The sequence below is a fragment of the Camarhynchus parvulus genome, chromosome Z, assembly GCF_901933205.1.
Source record: "Camarhynchus parvulus chromosome Z, STF_HiC, whole genome shotgun sequence".
Lineage (NCBI taxonomy): Eukaryota > Metazoa > Chordata > Aves > Passeriformes > Thraupidae > Camarhynchus > Camarhynchus parvulus.
The window spans coordinates 59,143,122-59,171,120 of NC_044601.1; the positions used below are offsets into that span (position 1 = coordinate 59,143,122).

The 27,999-nt window shown below is 41.1% G+C and overlaps 2 protein-coding genes across 3 annotated transcripts; one reads left to right on the forward strand and one right to left on the reverse strand.

Annotated features, from left to right (window-relative positions):
- The first annotated feature begins 114 nt into the window (after nucleotides 1-114).
- AGXT2 (alanine--glyoxylate aminotransferase 2) lies at nucleotides 115-13,899 on the forward strand. The gene is made up of 14 exons (XM_030969135.1): nucleotides 115-145; nucleotides 1,684-1,769; nucleotides 2,142-2,326; nucleotides 2,632-2,755; nucleotides 3,602-3,696; nucleotides 4,798-4,918; nucleotides 5,888-5,981; nucleotides 6,808-6,908; nucleotides 7,962-8,054; nucleotides 8,778-8,910; nucleotides 9,998-10,086; nucleotides 11,537-11,686; nucleotides 12,033-12,131; nucleotides 13,614-13,899. Exons 1-14 carry the CDS (start codon nucleotides 115-117, stop codon nucleotides 13,722-13,724), a joined length of 1,512 nt encoding a protein of 503 aa, XP_030824995.1. The 3' UTR covers nucleotides 13,725-13,899.
- On the reverse strand, nucleotides 13,127-27,989 carry DNAJC21 (DnaJ heat shock protein family (Hsp40) member C21). 2 transcript variants are annotated; one of them, XM_030969133.1, is made up of 12 exons: nucleotides 27,817-27,989; nucleotides 27,578-27,671; nucleotides 26,592-26,715; nucleotides 25,581-25,703; nucleotides 22,285-22,589; nucleotides 20,801-20,952; nucleotides 20,372-20,459; nucleotides 19,974-20,132; nucleotides 19,306-19,345; nucleotides 17,250-17,440; nucleotides 16,783-16,858; nucleotides 13,127-15,766 (listed from the first exon to the last, which is right to left on the reverse strand). In XM_030969133.1, exons 1-12 carry the CDS (start codon nucleotides 27,911-27,913, stop codon nucleotides 15,602-15,604), a joined length of 1,614 nt encoding a protein of 537 aa, XP_030824993.1. In that variant the 5' UTR covers nucleotides 27,914-27,989; the 3' UTR covers nucleotides 13,127-15,601. The 2 variants fall into 2 exon arrangements, with proteins under 2 accessions (XP_030824993.1, XP_030824994.1); XM_030969134.1 differs by having other exon boundaries at nucleotides 15,218-15,766; nucleotides 16,783-16,855.
- Nucleotides 27,990-27,999: the final 10 nt, after the last annotated feature.

Consider the following 27,999-nt stretch of genomic DNA (forward strand, 5'->3'; position numbering starts at 1 on the left):
CACCACGGGATGACATAGGGAGCAGCACGGGATGACCTCAGGGGATGGCATGTGATGACAGCGGGGGGACAGCAGCACACGTGCCGGGGCGGTGCGCTGCCCGGGCGGGCGGCCATGGCGGGGCGGCTGCGGCGGCTCGGCGGCGGTGAGGGAGCGGAGGGGGCGCTGAGGGGGCAGAGGGGGCGCTGAGGGAGCGGAGAGGAGCGCTGAGGGAGCGGCGGGGGCGGAGGGGCGGTGAGAGCGGGGAGCGGCGGGGGCGGAGGGGGCGGTGAGGGAGCGGAGAGGAGCGCTGAGGGAGCGGCGGGGGCGGAGGGGGCGGTGAGGGAGTGGCGGGAGCGCTGAGGGAGCGGCGGGAGCGCTGAGGGAGCGGAGGGGGTGCGGTCCGGGGGCGGCCGGGGCTCCGTGCAGCTCGGGAGGGGCGGCAGCACCGTGCCTGTGCGCGGGGTGGAAGCTCTTTCGGTGCAGCTGCAAATCCCTCGGGAAGAGTTCCAAGGGTAGAGCTTCCCTAACTCATGGGTTTTCAACTACTCTTTTGAGACCGGACTCCTGTAGATTCTGTATTCATTAGTGCTGTAAGTGGTTGTAAGGGAAGTGACATTGCGTCTAATTAATTTCAGGAAACTTTATTCTTCAGTCATTTACATTTCAAATGTGTTTTAACCTTTGGCTTTTAGAAACAAGTGTGTAACTCTCAGCAGATAGTGTTCTAGGTGCAGGAATAGGGTCTCTTGAGATAACTCCTCGCAGAATCACAGGATGGGTCAGGTGGGAAGGGACCACAGTGGGTCATCTGGTCCTGCCTCCCTGCTCCAGCAGGGCCATCCTAGAGCACACGGCACAGGATTGTGTCCAGAGGGCTCTTGAATATCTCTAGTGAGGGAGGCTCTACAACCTCTCTGGGCAATCAGGTGCCTCTTTCTGATACCTGCTGAATTGCATGGGCAGTTCAGTGAAAGGCAGGACAGCGTGATGTTCCCAGGATTTCGGAGCAAGGATGGAAGATGGCGGCTGGAGTTGTCAGGGCCCTAAGCGCAGCTCGTGTCCCCTGAGCGGCCTCCCCCAGGGCTGTACCCCTTGTCCAGGAGCCCTTGGTTTCATCTCTGCCCCATTCAGTCCCTGCCTCAGCTGAGCCATGAGCCTTGCCACCAGCCCAGCCCTGGCTCTGTCTCCTGGATGGACCTTGCACTTCTGCTGTGGCCTTGTGTCCAGCCCTGTCCCATCTGCTACTGCTCCTGCCTGGGTGGACCCTGGACCTGGCTCAGCTCCATTTATGCAGGGCACTCTCAGTGAGCCCGGCTTTGCCTCTGCCCTGCTCCCTGGGACTGCCCATGCTGCAGTCACCCTGGGCACCTGACTGCAGAGCATTCACCCACTGCTTCCAGATAAGAACTTGTATTAGAAACAGGTTTTATTTTCAAAATAAAAATTATTCTTCTGTCAAAATAGAAGTCCGTGTGAAACTGAAAACTTGAGTTTTAATGGGTGAAACAAAAACACCTTTCTTTTAAAATTACATGTATTCTGCCTCTTACTTATTTTTCCCCAAAAAAACTCCTCAGACCAAAAAAACCCTCTGAAATTTTCTGTGACTGTAGCTCGTGTGTTCATTGAACAAGCTTATTGAGCAAATATTTTAGGTGTGTAGTTTGCCAAGTGTTTCATAATTCTTTTACTATTTTACAGTCGCCTTTAGGCAGCAGAAATGGAAACGTTCCCTCTCCACACAAGCAAAAATGCCTCCTTGTGATTTTGTGCCTGAAAAATATGAAGTAAGTCATGCGTACTACACTGAATTTAAATAAAGCTTCATTACTGGGTTTGGGTGACAGATTCATCTGCTAAATGTGATTATAAAATTTGCTTCTTTGGGCACAGCCCAACTACAGCTAGGATATAACCTGTAGATGTACCTGTGTGACAAATCTGTAATTTGAAAACATTTTAAGAAAGAGGTATGCAGAACAGCAGCTTTATTTCAAAAAGCTGAGTTTCAGAGGTTTATAGAACAGCCTTCTATGTGCCAGAATCTATTACAATCTTAATCCTGTAGACAGCTGTGTAATGTGTGTGCTCCACAACAACTCCATGACTCTGGATCTTTGGAAGGCTCGGATGGATACTGACTGTTTTATTCCGCTCAGTCCTATCCCTATGAACGCATGCAGAAGATCCGTGAACAAAATATTGCACCTTCACTGAGAACGTATTACAAGAGGCCATTGCTGCTGCACCAGGGGCATATGCAGTGGTTGTTTGATCATGAGGGACGAAGATACCTTGATCTCTTTGCTGGAATTGTCACTGTCAGTGTTGGACACTGTCACCCGTAAGTATGTTGCTTTTTGATTTATGGTACAAAATCCAGGAAGAGACCCCTATGCTTGTTTTGTGCTTCATTAATCTGAAGCACTGTGAGCCTAAAACCAGAATATAACTTACTGAATTGACACGTGTCACAGTTCAGTTTCTGCTACATTTTGAAGGATTCATTAATTTGGTGATCTCGTTCCTCCATCTGGCACACAGTGCAGCATCTGCGTTTGCAGAATCAATAGCACAGAGGTATGTGCACGTATGAGTGAGGAGTCTGTGTGGAATTCCGTCCCTTTGTCTCTCCCTTGCTACATGCAGGAAGGTAACTATGGCTACCCAGAAGCAGCTGGCTCGCCTGTGGCATACCACCAACATCTACATGTACCCAGCAATCCATGAGTATGTGGAGAAGCTAACTTCTCTTTTTCCAGATCCACTGAAGGTAAATTGCTTCTGACAGGAGCAGGGGCTGGTGAAGTGGGTCTCTGTTTATAAGAAGTATTTATTAAATAATCGAGAACCATGATATCTCTAGAGAGAAAATCTGTATGGTGAATACAGACTGTCAGTTAAAGAGCATGAGGGTCTCAGGGCCTTTTCTTCAGACCCAGCTGTAGACAAGCATAATATCCTCAGTTTCTCTTCTGTTTGTTTCCTCCCTTCACTTGTCACTGTGAAGAGCCATTGCGGGCTTAAAAATTACTTTGGAGGAACAAAGAAGATGTTTACTATTCTGACATATAGCTGGCCTTAATTTTCTTGATCTCATGAAAATCCACAGTGGAAATTGTTTGACAGTATTTTGTGTAGTATGTGTAAATGTTTACCAACATTTAAACAGCTAAATCACAAAAATGTCATGTTTCATATTTAGTGAAACAGTAAGAAAAATAACTTTTGTCCTCAGGTAAATAAATTGGTGATAAAATGAAATTGGGCTAGCAGAAGAGCATGAAGCTATTGCAATCTTAAAAATGGAAGGAGAGTAAAAAAAAATGTAAATGTCCTGCTTAGTTTGACCCAACACTTTAATTTCTTTCTATCAGAAATCCATCTTAGGAAAACCTGTAAATTGAAAACTTTTGAGATTTTTCTGTACCCTCCCAGGGCACATCAGTTGGATCTTTGTTCTCATCTGTAGCATAAGGGCAACACTAATTTTATTGTGGTGAGGTCGCCCTGTGGCAGTGCTAGGCTAGAATTCATCGTGTTACTAAGGGACATGGTCTGATGCCGAAGAAGAAGGAGTTGTTTTTGTGCTGTACTGATCCCAAGTGTTCTCCCACAGGTGGTTTATCTCACCAACAGTGGGTCAGAAGCCAATGATTTAGCTATGTTCATGGCAAGGCTACACACTCATAACTTTGACATCATCTCTCTCAGGTAATGCTGACACACTTTCACAAAACTACTCTGTGCATGGAATCACTCCCTGTGTGTCCAAAACAAGGAATAACTGAGAACTCTTTCACCCCAGGTCTGCAGACGAGAATGCTATACAATTGCTGTATTTGACAAAGAGGAGTAAAATGGGGGCTGAAATTTTCATACAGCATGTTAGGACTAGTTTGCCATAAAAATGCAACCTGCAATTTTTGCTTGTGTTAACTAGGAATTGATCTGATGTCTGTGTTCAGGGTGTGCTTTGGTAGACTTCTGTTCATGACCAGACCAAGACTGAGCAATTGCTCCTTTCTTCCTCCATTTCCCTTCTGCAGTGCCCCTGTGGGTGCAAAGATACCTCTGGAACAGCAGTGCAGTGAACCTCAGCAAGGAACTGCTCTGCTTGGAAGCTGATTTTTGTTTCGTTTGCTTTGCTGCCTAGTTATTCTGTCAGGGTCCTGAACCACAGTTCACTGCACAGGTACACAAACAGCTCTTCTGGCTTTATGACAGGGGTGGATGTGGGCTGAACACCAGTACACTGTAAACACCAGCATAAACAGTTCCCTTTACTGTGCAGCCCAGGGAACCTCAAATATTAGAATAAAAGGCTGTGTTAATGAAGAGCTGTATTTTTCTGTTACTGTGTTCAACAGAACATTGGGTACCTACCTTGCTTGTGTATCCTCACTAACCACTTTTGATTTTTATATAAAACTGACAGCAAACCACCATTTAGTTTAATGATTGGCAACGCCTTTTGGAGACAGCAACTGTTTCCAAGATTCAAAAGACAGAGATGTTTGCTCTGTAGGGATCAGGTGCTACAGTAGAATTTCATGAGGCACTGTCTGAATTACTGTTGGTTCCAATGATTGTACTCATCTCCTCTCAAATGTTTCTTCACAGTTTTTATATTTGAAATAGCAGAGTCAAAAGGCAGAGCAAAAAAATGGCAGTAGGAATCTTCTTAGTTTCAGTGCAACAATGCACATGTTCCCCAACAATTTATATCTCAGAAGCATGCCTTCTCAGAACTGATATTGCTCCAGACAGTTCTCAGAAATGAGTGATGTTGATCTGCTTTGTTTTTTTGAACAGAGGAGGATACCACGGAGGCAGCCCTTACACGCTGGGCTTGACATCTTTGACTTCTTATAAGCATGGTGTTGCCAATGGCTTTGGCTGTACAACTGTGAGAATTTTTTTTTTCATAATCTGGGTAACTAACAGTTTATTTGAGTATTTCAGCAATTGCCATTTTCTGCTCTCAAGTACTTTATGGCCACTAATCAAAACTGCAGTGTAGCAGTTTCTGCTGTGTAAATTCAACAAGAGCCAGAGTTCCCTTTTCTTCTATGGATAGTTTCTTAGGCTAATTTGGAGTTAGGACAGCCACAACATGAGTGGTCCATGATTTGCAGTTCTTTAGTCATGCTTGATGCTTGCATGGAGTCTGTGTCAGGAGCAAAATAATGTTCTGAACCCCTTTTTTCAAGTTTGTTTTGTCAGATCTGTGCAAAGCTGCTTTCAGATGGTCTAGAGCAGATCTTTCACTATAATGAATGGGAATCCTATCTCAGCAAGACAGGAGACACATCTGTTAAGGAGATCCACTGAGGTTAAATGGCAGTATGTCATGTCCCTGCCCTTGAGATCGGAGTAACTTTCTGTCTAGAAGCTGCTATTGCTGACTCCAATACTTACAGGTGACAGCCACATTATTGAGCATAGGAAGGCTCATTTACAGAAGCTCCCCAGCCTGTCTCAGTGAGTGCCCTAATTCATGTGGTATTTCATCAGCAGTAAAGATTAGAAGGCTGGAGTTTTCTCTATTAGATGTGCCTGCCTCACTCTACTTTGCAGATTTTTTTCATATTTCAGATTAACAAAATACTACCAGCAACTCTTAAAATGCTGGCATTACCTTTAAGTAATCAATATCCTAAGAATGAAAAAAGGAATAAAAAATCAGTTGAGTGGCTATTGATGGAACAGTCTAAATTTTTGATTCCAAAACTGTCTTGGTTATTTGGTGTTACTCCCCAAGTGTTCTTCACACAAGTTCCTTGAACTGTGTTTGCCCTTTGATTCTCACAGCTGTTTTTCTGTTTTGCCATTAGTCATTAGATCAAAAGATCTCTTAGAAAGGTGTCATCAAATCTGTAGCTATTTCTCTTATGCCTGACAGACAATGTTACCAGATGTTTTTCGTGGTCCATGGGGAGGAAGCCATTGTAGAGATTCTCCAGTGCAAACTGTTCGAAAATGCAGCTGTACTGAAGGTTGGTCCATGACAAAAATTTTTGGATTACAAAATACTAGAGGGCTGTGAAAATAACTCCTCGAGCAAAGTAGATGTCTGGTTAGGTTTTAAAAGGCTGACCCCGAAAAAAAAAAAATTGCAGAAAATCTCAGAACTCTGCATCCCAGTGGGAAAAATCTGAGACAGATGACACCACTTTCTCAGATTTCTTCTTGAAATCCCAGTGTTTGTTTCCAGTATTTGTCATGATCAACTCTGAAAGCTGTGGAACTCACTTCAGCACAGCTGGAAGAACAGAAGTGTTGATGGTCTTTTTTGTGGTTTCAAAAGCTCTGACAGCTTTCCAGCTTTTATATTGGAATAAGGCAAATAGTAAGGACAACCAGCAATAGGTGGAGGTCTTACATGGGGCAAGATGTTCCATATACAGCACAGTGTGAAATCTCCTCTACTGGTGTGCAGCTAATGACAGTTCACACTAGTTTTTCTACTGTTTCAACAAGCACTTTTTATCATTTTAGTTCATATGGACACATAACAGAATGGGTTTTTTTTAGCTTTGCTGTCCCTAGTGGATGGCAGCATTAGCCATACTAATTGCTCTGTTCTTTATCTAAGCACAGACTGTATTCTCCAGAATCCTCCTACCTGCACTAACCATGGAGTTCATATTTACGAGAAGAGACTATCTCCTTTAATGTTTAGCTTTTTACTGTTCATTTGGGAAGGGGTATTTACCACGCAGTCATACAACACTTGTTGCTTAGATGCATAGTTTCATGTTTTGAAGCTAGTTTTGTGTCATATGAAGTAAATTCCCTTCAAACTGTTTCCCCTGTAAACAGGTGCATGTCTCGCAAAAGACCAGTACATCGAACAGTTCAAAGATACTTTGAATACCTCAGTGCCCAAGATAGTAGCTGGATTTATTGCTGAACCAATCCAAGTAGGTAGTTTGCCATTTCTCAGTTGTGGATAGCACAAGTAGTGTGAAATAAATACTCAAATCTGATATTCTTTAGCTGCAACCTGAACATAGATGTTTGCTGATTCTTACTATGATTTTGTAATGCTTTAAACACCTTAAATGTTTGAAAGATTGGATGCACTGCCTTAAAATTTCAGCTTTTGTCACTGACTTCAATGGAACTAGAATTTTTCTTGTGAAATTAAACAAAGAATCATGATTAAACATACATATTTTTTTCTGCATTTAAATAGTGAGTGTGATGCATGCTATGGTTTGGTTTCCATTATCTCCTTTCAATTTTCATTACTATTTCTGTAAACTTTTAACTCAACCTCCTTCTCCCTCTTCTAGTCATGTTGTGCACTACATTTTTAACAGTTGTCCAGCAACTGATGGCCACAGGATTCATTCTCCTAATGTTTCACCCTACATTCACAATTGCTTTAGACACGGTTCCTCAATAGGAAAAATGAGAACTTATCCTGGGCAAGAGAAAAAATGTGAGAACTGTGACTGCAAGGGAAAACTGGAGCAGTTCTCTGGTTTTTGCTGTTTTCTAAGTACTTACGTACTTGAGTCTTAAAAGCTGTTCTGGTCCAGGTGGAGGGAAAAAATTGAATTTCCAAGGCAAGTGCGAACTGCCAAGGTGAAAAGGCATTGAGGAGGCAATGTTCTAAACAAATTAACCAAAGAAGGAATATGAATTCTCTGGTTAACTTCCTCATCAAACAGTTCCTGTGTTTAGATTTTCATGGTACTTGTTTCAGCAGTTTGTTTTTAATTGACTTGGTCTTACAGTGATCATGGTCTCACAAACATTCCTGCCAGCACAACCAGCAGAGCAGCAGGCAGCACTGTGGAATGGGAATGTGTGACCTGAGCAGGAGCTTCCTGAAGTGATTTCATTGCTGGAGCCTGAAGCTTGTAACAGCAGTCCTGCTGTTACCTGAGGGCTGCTAGGTTCTTTTCTCAAGTAGAATTCCTGTTTCCTTGTTTGTTCCTGAAAACATTGTGTTTCTCTCTTGGCAGGGTGTTAATGGAGCTGTTCAGTACCCAAGAAATTTCTTAAAGGAAGCTTTTCAGCTTATACGGGAAAGAGGGGGCCTTTGCATTTCAGATGAAGTGAGTCAGATTTTTTTCGTAAGAATTCTAGAGTAGGGTACTTCTGAAAGTTGTCATAAAAGAATCCAGGTGAACCCTGGAAATAATCTAAATGAAATGTGATACACTTCATACTTAAGTTTAACACAGTGTTGAACTGCATCTTTCCAAGCATATGAGCCTCCCAGTTTTTACTGCCTTTTTTCTCATTTAGGGCAAAGGTACTATTTGTAGCAGACTTCAGTCCTTACCTTCTAGGAGCAGTACATTTACACAAATATGCAACAAATGGCAAAAAGTAGCAAAAAATGCTACTTGTGGCAGAAGATTTGTCAAAATAACCCTTCCTTTTATGAGTGTTGTTGACACACATCGAATACAGAAAATACTTGATTGCTGTACCTCTGCAAATATGTTTTAGAAGTAGAATTTTCTTAGCTAAAACAATACTACAATAGTATCAAATGTGTCAAATGTTTTTACATTTCTTCTCCACTTTGAAATGGACACTGCATCTTAGTTTTGCATCTCACCAGGCCTAAGACATGATGACATCACATGAAAGAAAAACCCAATTACAATAAATAGCAATTTGTGTAGAACCATCTGAATAAGGGTCCCAATACAAGTTGACTCCAGGTACAGTTGCTGTTTAATGCAAATCAAATAGAAGCACAGGAAAAGGAACTATATCATAAAGTGTGAGAAAGTGATGAGTGTATCTCTGAATATTTCCTTTGAAAGGTACAGACGGGATTTGGACGCACAGGCAGCCATTTCTGGGGGTTTCAAACACATGGTGTGGTCCCTGACATCGTCACTTTGGCAAAAGGAATTGGCAATGGCTTCCCAATGGCAGCTGTTGTTACAACAAAAGGTATAAGTGTTCTGTTCCACTATGATCTAAAACAGAGTAATTGCAAAATATAATACAAAATAATTACTGGTGGAGAGATGTGTGTTTAAAAAGCTGAATGTTACTTAAAACTTTATCTCAATCTATCTTTTGAGAACTGAGTTGGGTCCTCCTTGCTTCACTTGTTTCACCACGTGCTGTATCAGTATAAAGCTGTATTTAAATGTGTTTAGTTGTATAACTGAAGTAGGAATGAACATGTGAGTGGTTTGTAGAGCTGGTAAAAGAGCCTGGAAATCCTCACCGAATTCACTGTTTTACTGATAAATATACTGTGAATAAATAACCCGGCTGCTTGATTCCTACAAATGGCAGGCTCAGTCTAGGGAGGAAAATCTGTAGATAGCAGGTGAGAGCATATGTTAGAAATGACTTTCAAAATTAGTTTTGTTTTGGTATCTGCTAGGCAGTATAGTTTTTGGAAATACTCATATTTTGCACAGACTGCTTCCAGGAAATCTTGCTGTGTTGTCTCCAGTAGAATCATAGTTGAACCACAGCAAATGAAATTGTTGTTACAGTAACAAATGTTTAAAGCAATTCAGTACAGTTACCAAACAAGGTAGAGGACGTCACCAAGATGATCAGAGGGACAGAGCACCTCTCCTAAGAGGAAAGGCTGAGAGAATTGGGATTGCTCAGCCTGGAGAAAGCTTTGGGGTGACCTGTTTTGGCCTTCCAGGGTAAGAAGAATGGAGAGGGACTTTTTAGAAGAGCATAGAGTAACAGGACAAGGAGGAATGGCTTTAAACTGAAAGAGATTAGGTCTAGATTAGATATGAGGAAAAAAACTCTTTACTGTGAGGGGTTGAGACAGTGGCACAGGTTGCCCAGAGAAGCTGTGGGTGCCCCGTCCCTGGCAGTGCTCAAGGCCAGGCTGGATGGCGCTTAGAGCAACCCAGTCCAGTGGAAGGTGTCCCTGCCCGTGGCAGAGGGTTTGGAACTGGATCATCTTTAAGGTCCCTTCCAACCCAAACCATTCTGTGATTCTATGATTCTGTGATTCTATGAATGGAAGGAGTAACCAGTGTTGTTCTTTTTCTTTCAGAAATTGCAAGTTCCTTGGCTCAAAACCTTCACTTTAATACGTTTGGAGGAAACCCTTTGGCCTGTGTAGTTGGAGCTGCAGTTCTTGACGTAGGGAGAACATTATATTAATTTATCTGTACCACAAGATAAATTGTATCAAAAGATGAAAGTTGCACATATAAGTTTCTATGTGGGCAATTTTTAAAATAACTGAGTGAAGTGCATAAACATATGCATGTATACGTGCCCCAGCGTGTCCCATGCACAGGAAAAAATCCTGATTAATTTAATTGCAAAAATTTTCAGATCTCTAGAAGGAGTAGGAGCCCTATAATTATGACTTCAAAATCCTCTTTATCTCCCTTGGGCTCTCTACTTTGTTAATAAAATTGTAGGAGAGAACTTACTCAAAAGCCTTAGCTAATTCTTTCATAGCACTATACAAATCCACAGCTAAGAAAATCTATTTTCTGGCATACATGTTTAGCAAAATTTTAGGCTTTATGCTTTATGCTTACTTTATGCTTTTACCTTATGCTTAAAAAAACTTTGATGACCAGACAATTACAAATACCTAAGATCAAAAATCCTTCTGGAAAAAAAAAATTACCTCATGAAAAAGGAAACACAAAAATGTGCAACATATTTCACTTATTATTCAGTAGAAAATCAGTCAGTGGGTAGTAGGTCACTATTACAAATCAATTTGTCTTGGTTATGCACAGAACATTCATTCCTGAAGTGCACTTCATTACAGTAGGCACTGTTTCTATTCATGTTACTTTCCTGAGTGGTTTGGGGGGTTTAAGCTATTAATAAGATGGATGATTGTATAAAGAACCCATGTTTTGGAGTTTTTCAACTCTGAAATAACTTGGAGCCTGGCTCTGAAATAATTCCAAGGAAATTGCTGGAGTCAGGAAGAATAAAATGGAGTTGAAAGAAAAAAACAAAGTAGAAACAACCACTTTATCTTCTGTAATTATTTTTAAATATAATTTTTCTAAATGCAGATGCATTAGGTTCATCTAATGGTTTATGTGTAGGTGCTGTATGTGCCTGCAAATAAGAACTCTGATTAAGGAGGACAGCATAAAGAATGAAGAAAAGATTATTATTAAAAAACATGTTGTTGCTAAATATAATATAGTATTCAAGCTGTTCCCTGCCTAGTACACATAGATACGCCTAGTCAAATTGTATTCTTCTCATGATACTGAAAAAAATTAAAATATTCTGGTAAGATTTTGAAAATAATCCTTCTGGTCAGGTATTTTCCAGTTACGAGTACATGTGAGCAAGAATTACTGGATTAAATGTAAACATTAAGAAAAATGTGAAAAGTGACACAGAAACATGAAAGTATTATGTGCAACTGTATTCTGATGCTGTGATCATCACAGCAGTGATGTGATGAGATCTTTTAAATATGAGCAGTGAGGTAGTCAAGGAACATAGCAAGGAAGTGAGGTAAATATAGTGACAAGTTCAATGGGGATTAACAGAATGTGTTGAAAGCTTTTCCTGCAACACTGTCATGGTACTTAATTTTAACCAGGCTATTGAAGAAGACGGTCTACAAAAAAATAGTGAGGATGTGGGAACATACATGCTGCTGGAGTTGGCTAAACTACGGGATAAATTTGAGATTGTTGGAGATGTCCGTGGCAAGGGACTTATGATTGGAGTAGAAATGGTGACAGATAAGGTTAGTGACTTCTTCATTCCTTTCAATTTACAGTGCCATTGAAGGTTTTGTCACATTTTATTTCAGTTGAAATAATAGAAATATTTCCTGTTAAAAAGCAGACAGTGCAGTGGGAAAACACTGCCCTGGCTAAAAATGAGCCAGAATATTCCATCATTCAGCTATTTCACAAGCTTTGAGTAAACAGTGACACGCACCTTAACTGCATAGGCTCATGACAGCAGGTAAGTTATGCAGCTAACATTTTCAGCTAGAGTTGGGATTTGTTGGAGAGACTGGAATATACATCTTTGTCACAGAACTAATTTAGAATATCTGAGTGAAGTTTAGTATTTTCTTTCCTCAGGACAGCCGACACCCTCTTCCAGCTGAAGAAATCAATCAGATCTGGGAGGACTGTAAAGACATGGGGGTTCTGATTGGCAGAGGAGGGCTCTACAGTCAGGTACTGAACCTCTGGTTATAAATAAAGCTTATTTTCTGTCCTTGTGAACTACATCCCTGCTTCCCTCAAGTTAATTTAGTTTAGTAAATAGATTAGAAAATGTATACTCTTAGGAGCCATCTCTGTTTAATACTGCTTATTTTAAAACTGGGCAGGAACTATATGATTCTTTTCAAATATTCTGAACAAACTCAAAGCTTGGGTTTTCCTTCAGAGGGACAACTTCCCCTAGAAAACCAAGGTATGCAAGGTATACAGTCTATGCAATGTAGAAGAACTTAGCAATACTCAGGACCAAGTCTTTGCACGGTTTAGGTTATCATCTGATACATCAGTACAAAACTAGTAGTTCTTTGAGTGTGGGAAGCTGGTAATGTTCTAATTCTATGGCAATTAAAGGAAAAAAAAAATTATGTTGACAGCAAGTTCAGCAACAGCACAGAAGAGAGAGCTGGATATGAAGGCCATCAGCCTTCACACAGCAGCTGACAGTGTACTCCATGCTATAGCCAGGACACTGCACCAGCTCCCTGCAGCACTCAGTTAATGGCAGAGAATTGCCTCAGGGCTGGCCCCTCAGTGAAGCCCTCTGACATAGAGGAGTCAGCTGCCATGTGAAATGGATGGAGGGTGGCTAAAATAAATCAGACACTGTGTCTGTCACCTCATCAGTCCTTCCCTAAGTCACAGACCAAGAGGCAGGTAACGAGCTGAAGCTCAGTGCAGTAAAATCTCATTCTGTCTGCTAAGAGGGCTGTTTACCTGGGAGTGTTGCTTCAGCAGGGGCTATGGGTAGGAAAGCCCATTACTCTGCTCCTCCTGTATTAAGTCCCGTGACGTGATGCCAGAAAAATCTGAAATTTAAGATTCTTACGGAAAATAAATACTCTTGGAAGCATAGATTAAACATTCAGATTTAAGAGACTTCATTCTTGACAAGTGTAGCTGTACATATTATGCTTCCTGATCAACATTTCTAGCTATAGCACCCTAACTACAATGTAGTATTTAGTGATTCATGCATAATGCATTCTCTTAAAAGCCTTTAAAAACAGCCTATAATAAAAAAGCAAATCGGCTTTGGGAGAGCCTGCCACTCTCAGCAGATACTACTTTTCCCTGTGGTAGAGCTGCAAGAAAGGAAAATACGTCTGTCTCTATTCTTTCTTCGTACAAATCCATCTGAGATTTTACTGTGTCTGCTGAAACAGAGCTGCAGACACGACCTACTCTACTTAGGTCTTTTGTGGAGGCAGTTAGGTTATCAAGAGGGGGTCATGAGTCAGATGCAATTCAGTGCAGTCAAGTTCAAAATTGCTCCACTTCAGAGTACATTTATCATAAGCCTCAGTGCCTGCACTGCTGTTCTCCTTTTTTCCTCACTTTTCTGGGGCGGGAGTGCTGACCCAGATAGGCTGCTTGAAACCATATTCTTTCCATACAATTTGAGCATTTCTTTTTCTTTTTGTTCTCTCTCCTCAGACATTCAGAATTAAGCCTCCTATGTGCATTACTAAGAGGGACGTTGACTTTGCTGTGGAAGTATTTCGTACTGCTTTACAGAGACACGTGGAAAGAGCAGCTGCAAAATAGATTTGTTTCCTTACATGAGAGGCACACACAATCCCTGACACTTGGAACCCAGACTGGGCACTAATCTACCCTGGAAAATAAAATCACAGTGTGACGATTACATGCTTATTCAGTATCATAAGAGCGTTCTGACTGATACAGTGTTCAACAAGGATATGGTGTAATCTGTTTTATAAAGCTACAGTTCAGTTCTACAGTGCTGATTTGTATGAACTGCACACCTATTTTGCCATTATCAAAAGAACCCTGACTGGATTAACAGGGTATCAAATGGAGAGGCAGGCATGTGTTCTTCTTTGCCCTGTGAAAATCCTACCAAAATCAGTAATTTTTAGAAAGAGTGACAGAAAGAGTTGGGAAAGAAATTTCAGAGTTAAAACTGTTTACCCTGCCTACAAGGACACATTGTAATTAGAGCATTACAAAAAGTTTGCAGACAATTGAGATGTTTCTAATTACAGTAATTATTTTTATCATGGGGATAAGAAATCCAGTCATTGCTCTCTCCAAAATACACTTCTCTTTTCCTCTTGCTGCTTTTGGGATTGCACAGCACACCCATTAATCATTTTGTAAAGGTGCAAACTCTGGAAGGTGAAATAAAATGTTCTTTCTTACATAATCACTTTTTAATGTGTAATGTCATTGCTTCCTTCAGTTTCTAATAAAAAACAGATGTTGTGGACAGTCAGCAAGAACTGTACATTTATCATTTTACTTTTATTTCAATTTTAATATTGGAAAAATTCCTTGACCCAGTAAAGCACCATGTCAGGTTGGGGGTAGGAGATTATTCTGCCAGTACGTCAGAGGAACTTTGGTAACAGAGCAACAGTACCTCTCCAAATCTTACTCCAGGGGTCTTAAACAATATTGTACAGCCTTTGCTGAGCACTGCCTTCTCCTACTCCATTCGTAACTCCTGTGTACAAACCAATTCCACTCCAAAATTAGGTATTCGTTATCCCACCTTTTTTTTTCCTACTGAAGATCAGGCAGATTATGCCTTTAAACAGAAGCATAGTGCCTTTCCTTAGAAATCAGAACGAATTAATTCATTCATGTTACTCATTTATTTCTCCCTCACTTATTCCAGCAAGGCTGTTCCACTACACTTTTTTCCCCAACTTCTGCCATGGAGGTAGATGTAAAAAACAAACAGGAATTGTCAAAACTGGTTAAACAGCTTTGTCATCTAACTTCTTCCCTTCTGTCTGCTGCTTATGTAATTAAGTAATTTGAGGGTGGCAGAAGAAAAGCCCGTATCTTGGCAGTGCTTCATATTTGATAGAGGATCAAGAATCAAAGAATATTCTAAGTTGGAAGGGATCCACAAGGATCATCAAGCCCAGCTCCTAAGAGAATGGCCCATAGAGGACCAAACCCATGACCTGGGTGTTCTTAGAACCATGTTCTCATCAACAGAGCGTAGGCCCTGCTACTGGCTACTCACCCTGAGCTGAGCCCTCTCAAAAGAAAAGCAACAGCACATGTGTCAAAATAATTTATTATTTCCTCTGTGTGGAAATAATCCATGCAGGTTCTACAGGAACACAGGGCGAATAGCTTTGAGTTACTATTTCCCCACCTATGGTGTGAAAGCTGCTCAGGGTACAGGGCTTTAGACAAGGTGGCCTGGTGGAAGGAACATCCACCACTGCCATGACACCAAACCATTCTATGATTAAAGGAAGGCTTTTAAGAACAGAAGAAAGCACACAGTCTTCCACAAGATAGTATTCCTTGTATGCATCTTCATTTTTCTCCTACATTGGTACTTGCCTTCTTTGTTTAACTCCAGACACAGGCAGTGTGCATGTTTCAGTTTTTTCAGAGTGTTAATGTACAATTCTGAAGACTGTCACTATAGCAAAGTTCTATCTGTTTTTACGTTTCTCTTTTTTGTTTTTGGTGTTCACAGCTCCATTTACAGTTGGTGTTGTTGTTGCTCTTGCATGTCCTGTGACTTTCAGGTGTTCAAACAATTTATTTCGGGATGGAAATGCACAGTTGCAGGTTACACAGTGGATAGGAATTTCACTCTACAATGAGAAAAAAACCCCAGAATGCTTCACATTCATATTGAATATATCATCAGTATAATACACCAATTTCCTGCAGTTTCTTCTTGGCAATGAAGCAGGAATAAGCTGTTTGTTTCTAACATCAAGACTTCATTGTTCATTACCAATTAAGCACATATTTTTTAAAAAATAATTGCAAATATAACTTCATTATATTTCAAACTGCTTTAAGTAAAATCAAGAATGGAAGCATTGCAAATCTAAGTAAATCTTTACTGTTCAAAGTAAAGGATAGTTTTGATCTCACCTGACCATACAGGTAATGCTTTGGGCTCCGAGATGCAATGAATTTAGTATGTCTTAGCTGTAGTTACTACAAAGTTTTGCTCTCTGGCAAGCATCAATATTGAGAAAGATGCAAAAAGTACTGGTCTGTCACCTGCTGGGTGACAACAGCTCTATCCCCAGCTGTTTAATTTATTTGAACTGCCTTGCACATAGAGCTTCACCATCTCTTCTAGAAATGAAGCTGAGTCCTGTATTTCTCTGTAAGGACAAGAGCTGAAGTCTCAGTTCTATCAAAATCACAGGGGTAGAACTGGTGGACTGGAGGTGACCAAAAAACAGCCTTCCTTTAGGTAGTTATATGACCCCCACCTTTTAGCCCACCTGTAAAGACAGGCTGAGAAAGATGAAGAGAAGACTCCAGGGAGAACTCATTGCAGCCTTCCTATTTCTTAAGGGGGCTTACATAAAGGAGAGAGAGTGGCTTTTTATACAGGCACAGTGACAGGACAATGGGCAATGGCCTTAAACTGACAGAGGGCATGTCTAGATTACATATTATGAAGAAATTCTTTACTATAAGGGTGATAAGGCATTGGCATAGTGAAGTTGTGGATGCCTTATCCCTGGGAAGTGTCCAAGGCCAGGCTGGATGGGGCTTTGGGCAATGTGGTCTACTGGAACTAGATGATCTTTAAGGTCCCTTCCAACCCGATTCTATTTTAAATAGCATAAGTAATTTGACATACCATTGTTGAGCTCTCTGAAGACACCTTAGCAGACTTTTTTGCTTCCTTGGCTTTTTTCCCTTTAGGCTTAGTGCTGCTAACAGACAAAGAGGAGCTAAAATCAGTGCACAGGAACATTTAGCATTTACAAGCTTCTGATGTTTTTCAGTTTTCAATAACTCTGCTGCTTTCCCCTGTTCTTGCTTCCCGCAACAAAATGTAAGTGCATCCAGAAAAAAAAAAATAATTTATACAGTCAATTGTTAATCTCAGAATGTTGAATCAGCTCCTAGGAAGTGATATGGCAGCAATCTGCAGTCTTCACCTCCAGAGAAGTTCCTACATGCTTTGTTTAGTAGCATATTTATTCAAACCAGTTTTGGTGAGCAGACCCCAGAGTCCACATTTGAGAGTAAATCTCTCCTTGTTTGACAATATCAAACATGACACAGAATGACACAGTGACTGTAATGTTGCAACCAACACACCTTTTTGCTTCACTTTTTGTTTCATTCTCTTGGCTGACATCATCTGTAATGCCTGTGTCCTCTGACACAGCACATCTTTGGCCATCATTTACCAACTCCTCTGTTGAGCCACTGTCCTTCTCCATGCTGGGCACGTCCTTTTGTTCAACTGTTTCTTCGTCAGCACTTTGATCAAAAGAGTCCTCATAGCTCTGTCCAAACAAAAAAAATCCAAGTTAAATATGTTCAGTTCGTTAGTGACTATGTTCATAGTATTATACTCATTTACCTCAAACATGGGTGGGTTGGGAGGAGAGAAAGCCATGGACCCTCTTAATTTTACTGTGTGTTTTCAGTGAGACTGTAACATGTAAAACTTTAGTTCTCCTGTTTTGAAAGATGAGGCCACCTGTGGTGAAGGGAAGAAACACCAATAAAACAGCCTCTGAAACTACAAAAGCTACCACAGTAGCTTTTAATTACACACAGGGTTCATCCTGTCCTGACTACCATTTCTTATTTCACAGGTAGTGGCTTATAACTTTGCGAAGGGTTAATTATTTAGAGTAAAGTTTTCTGTGCCAGACAACTGGATTAGGACACTGGAGCCAAAATAACTGAGCTGACTGAGATTAGGTAGACACACTATATTTTCCTTCCCTAGCAGATACTGGCAGCTTTTTCCATGTGCCTGATTAGACTCAATACATGGTCTGGCAAAGTATCAACTCCTGTCTGAAGCAGAACAGCAAAGCCTCCAAAAGCACAATAACAAATTTGACCTGACACCACATTAATGGAACTCTTACCACCTCTAGCGCAAAGTCTCAGCTACCTGAAAAAAACTTGGCTAATCCTAACTTCAGGAAAAGAAAATAAAACCCACAGAGATTCCCAGTACTCCACAGTGTTTGGCAGAGGATGGAGGTGAGGATTTCCCAGCACAAGACTGCAGCTTGAGCAATGCAAGAGTGGCACCTACTGTCCAGGCTGCAGCAAACTGATGGAACAGAGCCACGGTGACTATGTGCCACCTCTGCAGTGAGAACAGACCTGCTGGTCTCAAACAGAGGAGGAAAGAGTTAACTGAAGCCTCACGGCCTGCACAGAAACATGAAGGTCCAGCCAATACTCTGACTATGCAACTGCACCAGCAAATGTGAAGCCAGGAAGCTTCAGCTACTTGAAAGTCTCAGAAAAGTTTCTTAAGAACAAGAGACAATGATGGAGTGGAAGAGGGCAGAAAAGGTGAACAGAGAATAGGAAATTAGAGGGGAAAGCGTGGAAGAGGCAGGACCTGGTACAGACAGCTCAATGGAACAAGGCTAGGACTGAGGAGTAAGTACTTGAAAAGGATGAAGTTTGAGGAAGGCAGACAGAGGAGCATGCTGACTAGGACACCCTGGCCACTCAAGTCTGAAACAGTTTGCTCTTGGTGAATTTCACCTGCTGCTGTCAGCACAGATCTGTGATACACACACAGACTCAGATCCTGGAGTACAACACACTCCAGGTGTTACTTTTGTTTGCAGTTCAGGAGCAAGGTGGAATGGATGTGTTCATTCCAACAGCTACAGTGCCAGCAGAAAACCAATACTGTGGCAGTCTTTTTGACCCCCTCTAAATTAGAGATTAAAAAACAACACATTATACCAACTCCTACAACTAAAGCCAGAAGTGACCACCAAGTTGAGCTCTTAATGCACCAAGGCCACTACTGGTCTTACTGACCAATTCCTTGCACTCTCCCCATCTGCCCGTTTCCATCTGCTTTTCTTATACTTCAGACTACAGCTTTTTTACAGTCAGCACCACATATTAGCATCTGCACTAACAGAATGAAGTTAGGTCTATAATGTTATTATCATAAAATATGATTATAATAAGTCTAATAAAAGTTATTCTGGTGGCAAAAAATAATTTAAAATATTTTTAAATAGTTTTAAAATTTTGTGGAGTTTCAAGTTCTCCTATTCTGCAGGACAGAGAAATAATTTGTCAGGAGTTAAATGCCAGTTTTCGGTTTCTTAAGAAAACTGGGTTGTAAAGTTCCCAGAGTATGATTACGACTACATACCTTCATTGTTTTCTGCTTCTTCCTTTGTTTCTTTGAGAGTCTGTAAAGATAATTTTAAAATTACCTTTTTTACAGAAAACCCCCAAAACCTAGGATTTTTAAAAAGATATCAAGCTATACTTTTCCTTTATCCTCTTAACATGGTATTAGGTAGCCACAAAAGAAAGTTACTCATGCCAGAAATAAAACAACAGGTCTCCCAAACTACTCACTGCATTTAGTAAAACATTTGTTCTGTTCAGACTGAACCCAAAGATACTAGTGAGATAGTTGGGATTATGCTCTGGCTGTTTAAAAAATTAAGCTGTGTAACAATTCTGATTTTGAGCACACTCGTTTTCCATTTATTGCCAGCAATCAATTGACAGTAAGTACCAAATCAATAAGCACTAGCTCTGTGGAACTCCCTCTGCTTGAAAAATAGCAAACCCTTCTTTTCCTTAACATATAACATTAGGCAGCAGAGAAAACATAAGTCTGTTGTTTTATGGCACTCGAATATAGTCAGGCAAAGGCATGTGCTCTACTGGAACTCTGATGCTAAGAAGTATTTCAAATTGCACTATACTGAGAGCAATGCAGTGGCAAGTCATCATGAGCTCCCTCTGAAGGCCACTAAGACTTAGTAAATCATGAGTCATGATAAAATTAAGAACAATTTTAAGTACTTCTGTTTGGGTATGTCTTCTGTTTCTTCCTCCTCTTTGGTCTGTATTCCATCTGCATCATCCGAAGACACAGCAAATTTCCCTTCCTCCTCTTCCAATTGCTGTCGTAACAGCGATACCATCTCTCGGTGCTTCTTTGATTTCTCATGATTCTTCATGCTGTGAAGACCAGATTTTTACTGCAGGTTGCTCTGAGCAAACATAGTTATATTTACATATAAATTAGCAACAGGCCCATTATCCAGCACTACTAAGTATGGGAAGTTCCGCACTGACAATGTCTTTACTGGAAAGACAACACTCATCATTATGTGAAGTAAACAATTCTATAAAATGCAATTTTAAATGACTTAAAATCCAACACCTCCACCCCCAAATCCCCAATCACAAATACTTACGCTTTCTCAGTTTTTAACAATTTGTCACAAGCAGGGCAGTACAGACCATCAACAAGTTCAGCTTCTTCAGTTTCATCATTCAGTTTGTCTGAAGAGATCAGCAGGAATCAGAGAGACAAAGTCAGATAAGCAATTTTTGAACAAGATGCTCTTTAAGCCCCAGAAAACAGTCACAGCACTGACACTCAATTTCTCCAGTACTACTGACACACAGACAGCTCAAGATCACCTCACCAAATCAGACACTGCTATAAATTAACAGCTGCAGCTAGTTCAAATAAAAACACCAGAGAGGGACAGACTCTAGCCCAGCATCCTCAGAGGGAGGCAGTGAGTTGCATTACAGTCAGAACTGTGAATCTGAGGTGTTAAGCGAGCCACACTCATACTGCAGTGACTCAGTAGATATCACTTCCCCACACACCATACCTTCAATGCTTTTTGTCTCCTGTTCTTCTAATTCATCTTCACCACCTGATCCATCTCCAAATTCCTTTTCATACTGTGTCTCCATCTCTTGCAGCTCTTTCTCCAGATCTGACATAGTTATCCAGCTCTGCTCTTTGTACTGCTCAGCAAGCCTGCAAGCAGAATACAGTAACTTCTACATTGTGTCCCTGAGATGGGAACTAGGGGACAGTGTTACTGAAAGAGAATTTATACTTAAAGATAACTGTTCTTCTTCCGTATCTCAGGAGGAAAGTTCTGAACATACTATGATGGAGCAAACAACTGGAAATCTGAGCAATCTGAGTTAATTTGAGATGTCAGTGGGCACCTCTGCACTGCAAGCAGAGATATTAACAGAGGTGGGTCCTGGTTGAATTTCAGGCAGAACATGCTGTGCAGCATGGTCAGTATCTAACTGACAGCAAGGAAGTCATCTCTATCTTACTCTAAGATCCAAACTTACAGTAAAACAGGGTGCCCCCAATGAAGAGGATGATTGGTATCTGACTGTATTGATTCAGATGGCTGAACAACTGCTTTATTGAAGCGTATTATATTACATTATACTATAACTATACTACAAAGAATACTAAAAAAAACTCGTGACTGACTCCTGACAGTCAGGACACAGCTTCTTCCAATTGGCCAAGGAAACAAAACAATCTTCAGTAGAATTCAACTGACAAATCGCTTCAGGTAAACAATCTTAACACATTCTACATGTGCAAAACAACAGGAGCAGCAAGTAGAGAAAAGTATAGTTTTTCTCTTCTTCTCTCTTTTTTCTAGGAAAGAACTCTGAGAGAGAGAATTATGTCTCTCTGTTCAGAGAATGTGAAGGCCACACAAACTCAAAAAAATACAGGACAAGAAAATCCACAAGCATCTTACTCCTTGACTGTGTGCTATGGGAATGTACCATCTCAGTTTTCCCAATTTAAGTGTGTGCCAGGTTACCAAATATGGCATCACAGTTGAATTTTGCTCCAGCTGGCTTCTTGTCTCAGAATTAACAAGCCACTTGTCAGTAAATGCATAACACTACTTTATTGTCCCTAAATGGTGAATGTATATACGTATATATAGAAAAACATATATATACATGTATATATATGTTTTTCTAGATATACATATATACATTCACCATGTACATAATATACATAATATACATAATATACTCCATTTATGTTATTACATAATTTTAATAATATCTGTTATTTTGCAAGTGCACTCTTAATAAAAATTTAAGGTCCTCCCTCATATGTGTAGGCAAACAGTTCTTCCAGTTGAAAAAATAAATTTAGTTTTAAAAAGCTCAGACTTCAGACCAAAATTAGTATGTAAAATTTTCAGGGATGTTTAAAAGAGCAAGTGGAGCTACTATTAGAATCTAAGTCTATACTGTATCCTCATGGATAATTTCTTCAAGTTAAATAAAAATAATTTGTTCGACATGTACATACTTGGCTTGTTTTAGCTTCTGTTGCCTCCGAAATTCTTCTGCTTTTCTAGTTTTTTCTGCATTTTGTTCTTCTACAAGTTTTCTGTGAGCGTGTACTCTTTTATCCCTCTTACGAATAAAGGCTACTAGCTGACGGATCTGTTCATTCCTCTCTTTCCTTGCTTTCTCCCTTGTCTTCTTGTTCTCTTTTTCCATAGCTCGTTTCTCCCAGCGGTTTGAGGCTTGTCGTGTGTCATACTCTTCTTTCCAAGCAAAGTTTTTCTGAGTACAAAAACTCTGCCAATATGCATAGAAAGGGTGGACTACCTGTAAGAAAAAACAAAACTAAGCCACTTGTTGAGGAGGGACAGAAAAACAGAAAAATAATTCAGAGCTTTTGTAACTGTTTTTTTCTGAACTCCTATACAGGCCACAGTTTTGCCTCAGTGCAATGAGGATTTAAAAAAATTTCTAACATCATCCTTGAAGTCTGAAAGCAACAACCTCATCTAAACTATTACAAACTGCAACTTCTAAAAATATCCCCCTGCAGGATTGGATCACACTGACACTAGTGTCCAGTTACTTAGCTGTCCTGTATTTCTCCTGTCAAACTGAAAAGCACAATCAGAATCACACATGCTGCCTGCAAGCTGGTACTTACCCACAAACATCAAATACACATTAAACACACACTCCACATTACACCACACCAGAGGTCAACCACACACTTGCACAGCATAAAAAAGCAGCAAAACAAATACATAATGCTATTTCTTCCTTGTATATTCTCTCTGCTTCCCGAGCAAGACAGAAATGAAAAGCCCTTGATGATACAACAGCAAGGAGCTGTGACTTGCACAGTTTAAGAAATGGCTATGTGAAGAAATATTTGCTCCTGTTTTGTTAGCAAACTACATGACTAGGCAAAAATTATGCCCCCTAGCTTTCACATAAGAATAAAAAGTAAGTGATTGTTACTTATTCTCCTCCCTTTTACTATTCATGTGTAAATGCTGGACTAATAACATGGCCTCATAATCACTTTGGGTTTGTTCTTTATTTCTCTCCAAATAATTATTGTTCTTCTGTATTTTGTATATTCAGCAATCAAGATATGCCTAAACTCCCTTCTTACATTACTTGTCCTATTAATCTTCCTTTTTACTACTCACTTCTATATGCCCAACTGCTCCTATTTTGGGATACCTTATAGAAGTATTTAACCTCATGGTTTAATGTCTTTTTCTAGTCAGTTCTCTTCTTCCTCTGCCACTTTTATTCACAGGAACTAAAACGATCAATTGTTATTCACAGGAACAACTCAACAATAACTTCCAGTAGCCTATCTACATGTGAAGTTCATGGCTGTGGCTTCTGGCAGGTAAGTCACTACAATTTTTCTCTGCTATCACAAAAAATAACCAATAAACATTCATATTTCATCCATTAACCTAAGTAATATTAGACTACCCACCAGACATTCCTGCTTCAGAAGAGGATACTTTTGTGCAAAAGGATGCACACCCACCAACTGATGACAGGGCCATCCTCCCCTTCACCAGATGTATAAAGTGGGACTCTCCCCATTGTCAGCAGCTGCCTTAACAACCTGCACATGTCTGGCACTCACCAGCAGCCTGTACAGCAGCCCTTGCTGAACTCCCAAGTGGATTTTGTTTTGCCTACTACTCATACCTGGAGCTGATAATTTTTGTCCACCTGCACATCTTCTCTTCCCATGAATGCTTGTGAACTCATGGCCTTAAGAGTATCTTTCCTGGCTACCTGGCTCTGACCAAGCTGCCTCTCATGCTTCTTGTGAATTCACAAAGTAGACCAAACCAGAGAGCATTCACATCACAGATTTTAAAGCCTTTGTATAGTTTTTGTAGCTCCCTTCTAAAACTCTTTACCCATTACATTCCTATTGCGCAGAGAAGTGAGCACTGCAATGCTGGAATCCTCTGACAGTATAATCTCTTTGTCTGAATATAAGACAACAGGGCAAATTACCTTTCTACTTATCAGAAGCTATTTCCTATAAAATACCCCTAGGAATCCCTAGGGGGGAAAAAAGTGGGCACTCTGCTTCCAGAACAGCGTGAACTAGGCAGACCTCAAAGCATGTTGAATCAGAATTCCAGCCCTTTTTGCAGTTATTAATTGACATAAGCATTAAAGCTATTTTGAGTCTATAATCCTATCTCCCATGGCCTCAAAAAGAAGCAGTTTTCAGAAGATGTTTCAAGAAAACAACATTAAAAGACATATTTTAGCTGGTCCAGAGATACTATGTATTCTCCTTGGGAAAGATTTCCATTTGTTGCATCCTGTAACTTCTCCCCATATCCAAACACCCTTTCTGGCACCTCTTAAGAAGTTTGATTTGTAACTTTTGTTTCCAACTCCAGCCAAGTTTTTCCCACTGAAGCTACTAACTTTTAAGGTATGAATCAATTCAAATTTCAAAAATAATTAGCCATACAGAGAAAGTGACAGGGAGAAGTACCACACAAAAAACAACATTTGACTGCACTTCATATTGTGCAGTTATTCTCTAGGGGAAGTGCTATCACCTCATTATTTAATTTCAACACAGAAATACTGGTAACCTTAAAAAAAATCCTAAATCTGATAGTCTGATAGATTATAAGAAATAGCTGGCAAACCAGATTATAAGAATTCAAGTCATACAAGTACCCATTCACTTTCTTTTCTTTCTTCACAGAGGAAAGCATGCAATTTTTTCTGAATCAAATCTGACTACAAGCTAATTGCAGATGACAATGTAATAATAAAGGCAGCTCACACTACCAGTCAACATCACATCTACTTTCTAAAGGCTGTGCTACACACTAAGTGCTATGCAGTTTGCCTGTGTGAGGCAAGATACTACACGTTACAGGAAAAAAAATCAGCTCAGTACCCCTGTCTGTAACATTAGTTGTGTTAAACACTGGTAAACTACTCTCATCAGGAAACAAAGAAAACATCCATTCTTTTGCTTTATAGGTCTTGCACTAGATTTAAGTTCCATTGGCATAATTGATGGCTGTCCCTGTGAAGCATCTGCCTGACAACTCACCCAGCAGGCCTGGCTAATACTATACTCCAGCAGGAAATAACAATTTTAATTCACATAAGTATGAATCAGACCACAAGCACTTCCTTTGCAGTAATGGTCTACAATAGTAGAAAATAACCACAGATGCATGATATTCACCTCAGAGATCAGCAGGCACTCTTCCTTTGGGACAAAGTAATGGTTTAACTCCTGCAGGTTTACCTGCAGTTCAGTTTTACACCTGCCCTTACCGTATCATAGTCACTATGGGAATATCCAAACATAGGGAATTCTTCAATATCTTCCTGTGTCACATATTCCAGCTCTTCCTTCGCAATCTTCTCAAAAACTTGTCGATAGACTGTAAAGAATCCCTGAAACACACAAACAAACAAACAAACCTTTTGTGTGGCACAATAATAGATGTACAAATACTCAGGTACTGTCTATTTTAGAGAAACGTTGCTACACTGCAAGAGCAACTCAAAACCAGAATAAAGGCCTTGTGAGCACTCGCTGAGGTACAAGACCCTTCTTAACAAAGTTCCACTATCTCTCATGCCTTTGATTTCCACCTTCCTCACACTGTCTCTGTCTCTCTCACACATGTAGTTAAACATCGATTTTAAAAGAAAGTTTCCATATGCTGGAGATGGTGATAAGTTCCTAGTTACACAGGATCAAGTTTTGTGGAAGTTGCAGACATAAAATTCACTATTAAATATCCTATATTTTCCTAAATTTATATGTTACTAACTGACTACCAGTACAGTAACAGAAGGACAGGTAAGTATTCCCTCTGGTGGGTGTTTTTCTAATCACTTGGAGCTTTTCAATATATTAAATATTATTAGTGAGTATTTTAAAATCCAATGGGAAATTCATAAATCCAATAGGGAATTCAATTACAGCACACACACCTTCCCCCAAAGGCTATTGCTACATTGCTTTTCTGTAGTTTACAAGATTCTAGCTGGATAAAGGTATTTCTAAATAAACAGATGGTATTGCAAAGTCCTGGAATGCTTCACTGCATGACATAAATAAACAATATGCACACATCTGTAGTTGTACAACATAGCTGGACATTTTGATTAACTAATTGTGGGACAATATGCAAGAATTAAAGCCTCCTTATACATCCAGGTTAAGTTTTGTCTTGGATTTGTGTAAGCCGTACTAACAATTCTTTAACATAAAACAAATGCTAACACTTATAATGAAATTTAAGCTGATTAATTAAAGATTAATTGATACCTTACCTTTTCATCATCCCCATATCCAGAGTAACAGCTAACAGTGAAGTAGTGCAGCAGATCCAAGCTATCATCTTGATAGTCTCCATCAACTCCCCCTTTCAGCAGAGCCTCCCTGTGATTATCATACCTGGAAAAAATCCACAGCATCAAGGATGTAGAGACACAGAACACCCCTCAGTGCTGCTAAACTAACACTGTACACCTATTACATCACTGTATAGCTTAACCCACTGTCTGTAATTTGTCTCTCATATCCAAAGACTTCAAAGAGAAAAAACATGACAGACCCAGTAGGTATTCCCTCCTAACCTTTATTTTACTATTATTTTATCTGCAATATGCATAGCAATAATTCCTCAAGAGCTAGCTACCAATCAATTACATTTGAGAAAAATGCCTCACCAAACTTTCAGAAAGGGGTAGGGCATTATTTAGATTGCCCAATACTTGCAAGCACTCAAAAAACCCCCAAATCATACACAAGCACATAAAAACTGAAAAACAGTCCAGTATTCTCAAGAAGGACAAACTCAGGAGAGGTGGGTTTGCCTGTGTAACCTGGTAGATGCTTCAGCCCACGTGAAAAACAAGCTACACAGAACATTTAGAACAGCGGTCCCTTAGAGATGTGTATGTGTGTATTTCAAATTAGAACTGGACACCTGTATGCACTGCCCGGGGCCTGAGGGCTGACCAGAGCTGCCCTGAAAAGCTGCTCGGGGAGGAGGACGGAGGCCAAGCCTGGCTGTTGGCAAGGCGCTGCTGGGCCCAGCACGCCCTCAGCTCCCGGCACACCACGAGGAGGGTGAGAGTGTGAGCCGTGCCCCTCCACGGGGCTGCAGGGCTCCAACTCTGGCAAAACCTAAAACCAGCCGGCTGCCCTGCCCACGGCTGCCCGCGCTGCCCTGCAGCGGGGCCCAGGAGCACCACAGGACAAGCCCTGGCAAGTCCGGGCTAATACAGACTCTGCCAGGCCATGCGCCGCTCACCAGGCCCGTTCCTGTGGGTCGCTGAGCACGTCATACGCCGCCTGGATCAACTTGAACTGCTCCGCTGCCTCCTCCGCGTTCTCGAGGTTTTTATCTGCAGGACAATTTAACGAAACCGTGTCAGCGGCGGTCAGGCTCGGCGGCAGCAGCCGCCCCGCCGCCCCCGGCACCAAGCCAGGCGGCAGCGCGGTGCCTCCGCGCCGCGCGGGGCCGGGGCCGGGGCCGGGGCCGGGCCGTACCCGGGTGCCAGCGCAGCGCCAGCCGGCGGTACGCCCGCTTCAGCTCCTCCTCGGCGGCGTCGCGCCTCACGCCCAGCACCTCGTAGTAGCACTTCATGGCGATGGCGGCGGCGGCCGGCGGGGCGGGGATACCGGGACAGCGGGCACTGCCGCCCCGCGCCGGGAGGGGCGAGGCCGGCAGCG

Bases quoted from the DNA above. Each gene is read 5' to 3' on its own strand.
- AGXT2 (XM_030969135.1), top strand. From the start codon at position 115: ATGGCGGGGCGGCTGCGGCGGCTCGGCGGCG. The intron at 3,697-4,797 runs GTAATGCTGACA...TTTTTTGAACAG, and splicing joins TTTGACATCATCTCTCTCAG to AGGAGGATACCACGGAGGCA. The intron at 12,132-13,613 runs GTACTGAACCTC...CTCTCTCCTCAG, and splicing joins GAGGAGGGCTCTACAGTCAG to ACATTCAGAATTAAGCCTCC.
- DNAJC21 (XM_030969133.1), bottom strand. From the start codon at position 27,913: ATGAAGTGCTACTACGAGGTGCTGGGCGTGAGGCGCGACGCCGCCGAG. The intron at 20,953-22,284 runs GTATGTACATGT...TTCTGCTTGCAG, and splicing joins CAGAAGCTAAAACAAGCCAA to GCTTGCTGAGCAGTACAAAG. The intron at 20,133-20,371 runs GTAAGTATTTGT...TGGTCTTCACAG, and splicing joins TTGTTAAAAACTGAGAAAGC to CATGAAGAATCATGAGAAAT.